The 7,696-nt window shown below is 65.9% G+C and overlaps 1 protein-coding gene across 1 annotated transcript; it reads right to left on the bottom strand.

The window, feature by feature from the left end:
• Window positions 1-1,693: 1,693 nt before the first annotated feature.
• Window positions 1,694-7,696, bottom strand: LOC137154692 (antigen peptide transporter 2-like). Its single transcript, XM_067550443.1, is given in 14 exon segments — window positions 1,694-2,619; window positions 2,705-2,841; window positions 2,980-3,139; window positions 3,260-3,433; window positions 3,605-3,793; window positions 3,916-4,044; window positions 4,472-4,669; window positions 5,807-6,012; window positions 6,330-6,385; window positions 6,387-6,432; window positions 6,435-6,457; window positions 6,797-6,911; window positions 7,114-7,392; window positions 7,395-7,696. Coding segments are annotated over 14 exon segments (2,121 nt in total). The 5' UTR covers window positions 7,612-7,696; the 3' UTR covers window positions 1,694-2,427.

The following is a 7,696-nucleotide window of genomic DNA, read 5'->3' on the forward strand; positions in this document are numbered from 1 at the left end:
TGGCTAAGGTGGAGGTGAGCAGAGACTGGCCTGTCCCCCAGCCCAAGAACCAGGCCCAGGCCTTTAGCGGGAGGGTGGGTACTACCAGCGCTTTGCGCCTCACTGCAGCGCTCTAGCCTGGGGGGGGGGGGGCGGGGCAGACAAGGGGGTGGGGGTCTGGCCCAAGCCAGGCCAGGAAGGCGCTGTGCTCTGATCCAGGGCCCGTTTCTGGTCAATCCAGGTTTCGACAAGCCCGTTACATTGCTCACAGGCGCCTCGGACAGGGCTGGGTGCGGGGCTGATGCAAACCGATGCTGGGGGGGCGGGGGGGGGGGGGGAGAGGCACTGCAGGGTGTACTGGAGCAAGAGGCTGCTGCCCCAGGAGCAGAGCCAGGCTGTCCTAGAGACTGGGGGGGGGGGGGGCCTGGCATGGGGGGGCTCTCAAGCACTTGCAGCTGTATCTGGTCGGCCTGTCACTGTGCACACGGAGCCCTCGCCTCTGACCTGGCCACACCCGATGACGGGGGCGAACGCTGAGCTCGTGAGGCAGAATCTGACCCCCCAGGATGGCGCTATGGCGGTGGCCATGCTGCGGGGAGAGCTAATGTGATAGCTGATGCTGTGACACCCAAATGTCCCTTGGTCACTGGCTGAGACGACCCTGCTCAGGCCGGTCTTGGGGTGGGGGGGGGGGAGATGTGACAAAGTGGAGAGATTCCTGGGTTTTCTCTTGAGTGCTGGGTGTGCCTCAGTTTCTCCACATTACTCATGTATGTCGGAGATGGGACCCGGCTGTGTGATCATTGCAGAGACCAGCAGAGGGCAAACGCCCCCCCCCCCCGGGGCCACACGTACACAGACCTGGTCCCTCCCGCCCTGGCCCCACCAGTTCTTACAGGGCGTGGCAGGTGCAGCCCAGGGGGCATGGCAAGGGGACAGCTCTGAGAGGGGGCAGGATGGGCTGGGAGCAGCACCCAGGGATAGGGGCTCCTTGGGTGGTCGCTGCTGTAACTCCTAGTTCAGCTGCTAGCGAAGCTTGGCTCCGCTGTGACCCTGGGATCTAATAACCCCTCAGACTCCTGCGCTGGCTGGGCATCGCTTCTGACTGCATGGTCGGTGCCCGGCAATTTGGGGCCCGTAGGGCTCCCCAGCATCCTGGAAAGGGGGCTCATGGGTGGTGCAGGGGGCTGGAGCCTGAGAGGCCAGAGTCAGGGCAGCTGTGTTGGTGTGTGGAGACCGGGGGGGGGGCAATGCCAAGCACCAGGGTCCTGCCTGGCTGCGCCCCAGTGGTTCCAGAGCCCTGGTCCTGGGGACGCCGTCACAGGGGGTGAGAACTTGTGCAGGAGATGCAGTTACCAGGTTTCCCCCCCCCAGTCCAGTTCTTGTGTCCTGAGCAGGGGCGTGTGGCGCTGGGAGGCAGCCCCTGGACGAGGGGAGCAGGGCCCTGGCTCCCGGCCGTGCTGCGTAGTGAGATACAGACCAGCCCTGGGTCGGCTCCTCCTGCTGCAGTCCCTGGCCTAGGCACCCAGGGAGGGAGTTTGCACCTTTGTCCTGGAGAAGCAGAATAACCCCCTCCCTCCTGCCCCTCCCCAGGGTGTGTGGGGCCCTGTGACGTCACCTCACCCGCCCCCCCCCGCAGTGCAAGATCCGGCTGCATTCACACACACCCCCCCCCCGACAGAACAAGTGTGAGCCTGGAGCTGCTGCTTTGTAGGTGCAAAGGGACCAAGAGTTGGTGTAGGACCTGCACAAAAACACCAGGCGCGCCCCCTGCTGGCCGTAATTATAGAGCACCAAGACCAGCCTCCCAGTGCAGGGCTGGGGTTAGAAGCTGTTCTACAACCTGCCTCCTCACCCCAAATCTGTCCCTCCCGCGCCCCCCTCGGTCAGCAACCGGCCCTGGGCTGGGCTTCGGCAGCTTAGTCACAGCAGGGTTCAGGAAGAACTGCTATTGGTGAGAGCGCGGGGGGAGAGGGGCTAGGAGCCAGGACGCCTGGGTTCCATCCCCAGCCGTTTCCATCCAAGGACGCTCAGACTCGTCTCTGACTTGTTTCACTGCTTTAATTTATTTTACAAAACCCTCCTCTCCTCCCAGCCCGTGTCACATGTGTGTCTAGGGGCGCTGGGACTAGGGGTGCTCGGGGGGGCGGCAGCACCCTCAGCTTGAAGTGGTTTCCCTCATATACAAGGTTTGCAGGGTTTTTTCAATGGTTTTCAGGCCCTCCCCCCCCCCCAACTATAAAAATTGCTCCACCAGCCCTGTGCACACCCCAGCTGGGACACCCTGGACAGTGACAGCCCCTGAACCTGAGCACAAGATAAAGCCAGCGACCCCCAATGATAAAATCATCACAGCTGCTGTAAACAGCTCCTGTTTACACTGCGCCAGGCGGTGGGGGGGATGATCATAAGGCTGCCATGCCGATGGACTACTCCCCGAGTCGGTGGCTACTCGGCCAGGTCTCTCTGCACCAGTCTGTAGTAGGGCCCCTCGCGCTCCATCAGCTCGGCGTGCGTCCCCTCCTCGGCCACCGCCCCGCCCTCCAGCACCACGATCCTGTCGGCGTTCTCCACCGTCTGCATGCGGTGGGCGATCACCAGCACGGTCCGGAGCCCCCGGCTCAGCACCGACTGGCGGATCTAGGGGCAGGACCAGAGCCGTGTTAGGATGAAGACTGGAGATGCCCAGGCCAGCCAGGCTCCGAGTTCAGATCTCACCACTCACCGCACACTCGCTCTCCACGTCCAGGGCGCTGGTGGCTTCGTCCAGGATCAGGACGGTCGGCCGGCGGATCAGGGCCCGGGCGATGGCGATCCGCTGCTTCTGCCCCGCTGAGAGCTGCCCGCCCTTCTCCCCCACGTCTGCACGAGTCAGAGAGAGAGGGAGGGGTCAGCACTCCTGGGCTCTCTCCCCGGCTCTGGGAGGGGAGTGGGATCTAGTGGTTAGAGCAGGGGGGATATTTCCCAGGAGCCCCAGCAACGCAGGCCATGGTGACTCACCCGTTCCAAAGCCGCTGTCCAGCTCCGCGATGAACCCAGAGGCGTGGGCTGCTCTGGCTGCCACGGTGACCTGCTCCTCCTCACAGCCCCGCAGCCCGTAGACAATGTTCTCCCGGACGGAGCCGGAGAAGAGCACGGGCTCCTGCCCCACCAGGGCCACCTGCAGGTTAGAGGGGGCGGTATTAGGGGCTGAGACCTGCTCAACTCGTCACACCCAGTGAGCCGCAGCCACCTCCCCGCCGGCAGCCCAGGCCCCTCCCCTGCTTCTCGCTGCCCTCACCTGGCGGTGCAGGTACCGGTGCTCGTACTCCCGGATGGGCACCCCGTCCAGCAGGATCTCCCCTGCCTCGGGCTCGTAGAACCGCTCCAGCAGCCCCACGCACGTGCTTTTCCCGCTGCCGTTCAGCCCCACCAGCGCCGTCACCGCCCCGGGGCGCAGCTCAAACGACACGGCCTGGAACGACGGGAGAATATCAACACGCCTGTCACACGGGGAGCAGGGAGGGCTGCAGATCAGAGGGGCTGTGAGCTGGGGGATCCCCTCCCAGGGGGAAGGGCCAGGCGCCCTGGGGTTGTGAAGGGGCCCAGAGCAGGGGACAGGGTGCAGTCACTTTGCTGTATGTACCTTTAGCACCTGGCGGTCTGGGCGCGAGGGGTAGGAGAAGGAGACATTGCGGAAGGAGACGTGTCCCTGCAGCGACTCCGGCGCCCGCCTCCCTTCAGTGCGCACAGCCGGCTCCCGGTCCAGGTACTCGAAGACCTTCTCCGCTGCCCCCACGTTGCTCAACAGGTCCCCGTACATGTACACCAGGGTCTGGGGCGGGAGCAGAGCGTCAGAGCTAGCTGGAGGGATGGGGGGTGGGCGTGCGGATGGACGCACAGACAGAGGATGACGGACGGGTCGAGGTGGCCCCGTCCGGGCGCAGGGCCCCTCACCTGCACGTAGCTGCCCACGTCCCCCTGGTAGAGGAGGAAGGAGACCAGGCTGCCCTTGGTCAGGAGCCCGTCGCGGATCTGCTGGTGCCCGCAGTACAGCATCAGCACCTGCACGGCCAGCTGCAGCAGCTGGGGGAGGAGACGGAGTCACGGGGGGAGCAGGGAGGGGGGCACGGGGCATCCCAACCTAAAATGAACACCCTCAGCCCCGGATGCCTGGGTCCCCTCTCCCCAGCTCACCCCGTCTCACTATCAGCATCTCCTGGACACCCAGGTCCCTCCCTGTCCCCAGCTCACCTGTCGGGCTGCAAAATGCCTTCCCCGGACACCTGGGTCCCTTGTTCTCCCTCAGCTAAGCCGCTGGATCATGAACTACCATGCCCGGACACCTGGGTTCCCTCATCAGAGAGCAACCCCCCTTCCTTGGCCAGCTGGGTCCCCTGCCCCCGCACCCACCAGACTGTGAGCTGCCAGCCCAGATGTCTGGGTCCCCTCTTGCTGGCTCCCTCACTGGTTCATGAACCTCTTTCCCCGGACGCCTGGGTCCCCGGCTCACCCGGCGGAAGAGCAGGTAGAGCGCCCTCTCCAGGTCGCGGCGGTTCTTCAGCCGGTGGGTCTCGTCCAGCGCCGCATCGTAGCGCCGCGACTCCTCCCCCTCGGTGGCGAAGCTGCGCACGGTCTCTATGGAGGAGATGGACTCGCGCACGACCTCGCTGGAGCGCGCCATGGAGTCCTGGATCGCCCTCAGCACGGCCTGGGCGGGGAGGGAGGCAGAGACGTCACGGCCAGAAGGGACCAACCTGCCCGTCGAGTCTGGGCTCCTGTGTTGCCCCGGCCAGCGACTCGCACCCGGACCCCGGCATCCAGCCCCAAAGCCTGGCTGGTGGGGCTCTCCGGGAAAGAGCCGCCCAAATCCCGATCCTCCCAGGGCTGGAGAATCCGCCCCGTCCCCGGGGCAGCTGTTCCAGCGGCTAAGCCCCTCCCTGGGTGAAACCTGCCCCTCCTTTCCAGTCCGAATTCATCACGCTTCTGCTCCAGCCATTGGCTCTGCTCTGCTTTGTCTGTGAGATTCATTAGCCTGCTGCTCCCCGCACAGTGCGTACACACCACGGCCCAGTCACCCCGACCTTTCTCTGGGGGGTAAGCAGCTGGGAGAAGCCATCCACCCATCCATCCATCCCCATAAACTATGCAGACAGAGCGTCTTCAGGCTCTCTAAGGGTGGCCCATCTCCCTGGGTCCTGGGTGTTTGCCTTGGGCCTGTGTCTATCCTGCAGTCACACTGGCAGAACGACATGGTCAGGGCTGTGAACCCCTCTGCAGACCTAGGCCAGTGTAGACGCAGCTGTTTGGATAGAAAAGGGCTGTCGATGGAGGTGGCCGTCCTACAGCGAGGGAAACACCCCGTCCATCCGCGCTGGCGTGTTTACACTCGGAGGCTGGCCCAGCTACGCTGGAGTAGTCTCCATATGGAAGTCGTAGCCTCGCTGTTACAATTATTATGCATGTGTATTGCAATTGCCTCTGGGCGCCCCCATCACGGATCAGGACCCCGTGTCAGGTGCTGCACAGACAGAACGAAGTGACAGCCCCGGCCCCAAGACACTCACAGACGTGTTTGAGTGTCAAAGCGCATCTCACACAGGGAGCATTGACGGCTGGGATCAGGCGGCTGAGACCAGCTGGGGGGGGTCCCCGCCCCAAAGGAAGGTCTGGGAACCTTGGGGATGGTGGGTCTGTGAGCTGGGAGCCTCCTCTCCCTGCGGGAAGGGCTGGAGGGCCGCTCCCTCTGGGCCCAGAGAGGGGGAGCCCCGTAAAGGGACTTTCTCCCCTGCCCTGGAATGCTTTGGGTCTCAGACCCTGGGGGGGGGGGTTCTCCCCCACCCCGTACCTGGCGGCGGGCGTCGTAGAGGTTCTGGGCAGCCATGGTGAGGGGCGTCTCGAGGAGCGTGAGCAGCGTCAGGCGCCAGGACAGGCCCAGCATGAAGCCGTACAGGCCCAGCGCCTTCACCAAGCTGCGCAGGAAGATGTTGGCGTTGGCCGGCACCGAGCGGCTCATCATGCCGGTGTCCTTGGAGAGGCGTGAGGTCAGGTCGCCTGGAGCGGGGCAGAGGGGACACACGGTGAGATGCGGGTCTGCCCTGGGGGGTGGGAAGAGGGGTCCCCAATGCTTGGGGGACCTGGGGGGCTGCCCCATTGATACAGGGACACTGCAGGGAGCCAGGAGTGTGGGGGGGAACGCTGCATGGAGGGAGGATCTCGGGTGGCCGAGGGGGTGAGATGATGGGGTGCTGGGGGGTTTCGGGGGGGTTGGGGGTGCACTGCAGGGGGGACGCAGGTGCCAGTGGAGGGGGAAACTGGGGGGGAGGGTATGCCAAGGGAGGCCGGGTAGGAGCTTGGGGGGGGGGACTCACCTGTTTTGACCTGCTGGAAGAAGGCCAGGTCCTGGTGCACCAGGGAGGAGAAGAGGAGGGCGGATGCGGATGTTGAGCCGGGCCAGTGTGAACATGAAAAGCCCCCGCGGCAGCCGGCAGCCAGGGAGCTGGGGGGGACGGACAGACAGACAGACAGACGTTCTTCTAAAAGGGTCATCCTGTAACCGACCTCACGTTCCCATCTGTCGAGGGGCTGCGGGGGGTGATGTGGGGAAATCACCACCCCTGGGGCTAGGCAGGGCTGGGGTCCCACAGGGGCTCGGGGGGAGGGGGAGTACCCAGGGGCTTGAGGGCAAAGTGGGTAGGGGTGGGGTTTCTGAGAGCAGGGGGGGGCCCCAGGGGGCAGTTTGGAGGCTAGGGAGTCTCTGGGGCTGTCTTTCCAGGGCTGGGGGGCCCATGGGGCACTGGGGGGATCTCCCCGGGGCTGGGGGGCCGTGTGGTCTCACCTGCCGAAGGAGGCCAGGACCATGAGGCCGATGGCGGTGGCGAAGGCGTCGGGGTCGTAGGCGCTGCCCAGGATGTCGATGACACGGCCCGTGTAGTAGGGGATGAAGGTCTCGCCTGCCACAGAGACACGGGCAGGGTTGGGGGGACCAGCGCCCCAGAGAGAGCAAGGGCCCCACCCAGGACCCTCCCTCCCTGGATCACACCTATGGGCCCATCCAGCCTCAGGCCCACAAACCCCATTGCGGGGGGAGGCCACGGCATCCTGCCCCCTGTATTTCCCACCCGGGGGGTCTGTGCCCCTCTCCGCCCCACTCACCGATCACAGCCAGGGTGAGGAAGACGAAGGCCCCGGACAGGAAGGGCACGTCGGGCCGGGACAGCCCCACCAGCCGGCGCAGGGTGGCCCGGGACTCCCGCTCCTTGTCCTCAGCACCGGGCCCCCCAGCCCTGTCCCTCTGCCCCAGGGCCCCCCAAGTGAGCTGGGCCAGCCCCACCGCCCCATAGCTCAGCAGCAGCCAGGCCCAGGGGGCGCCGGCCAGTAGGGTGGGGGGCACGTCGGGCAGGGGCAGGCAGCCCCGCAGGGTGAGGTACAGGGGGGCACCAGGCACAGGGCAGCCAGGGCCCTGGGGGGCCGATCCGGGGCCAGCAGCGCCCAGGCCCCCCAGAGCCCCAGCAAACGGACAGCGGCCTCCAGCCAGGCGGCCGGCAGCCCCAGGGGGGCCAGGGTGGGGGTGCCCCGGGCCAGCAGCGCCAGCAGGGCCAGGTCGCAGAGCAGCAGGGGGCCGCCCAGACGCAGGGTGAGGGGCGGCGGCATGGCAGCGGCGTCTGCAGAGAGAGAGAGAAGGGGAGCAGCTAATCGAGGGTGTTCACAGCCCCCCACCGCCCAGCCCCCACCCCCT

Source organism: Emydura macquarii, unplaced genomic scaffold, assembly GCF_026122565.2.
Source record: "Emydura macquarii macquarii isolate MOO-44397 ecotype Brisbane River unplaced genomic scaffold, CSIRO-AGI_Emac_v2 contig_1284, whole genome shotgun sequence".
NCBI lineage: Eukaryota > Metazoa > Chordata > Testudines > Chelidae > Emydura > Emydura macquarii.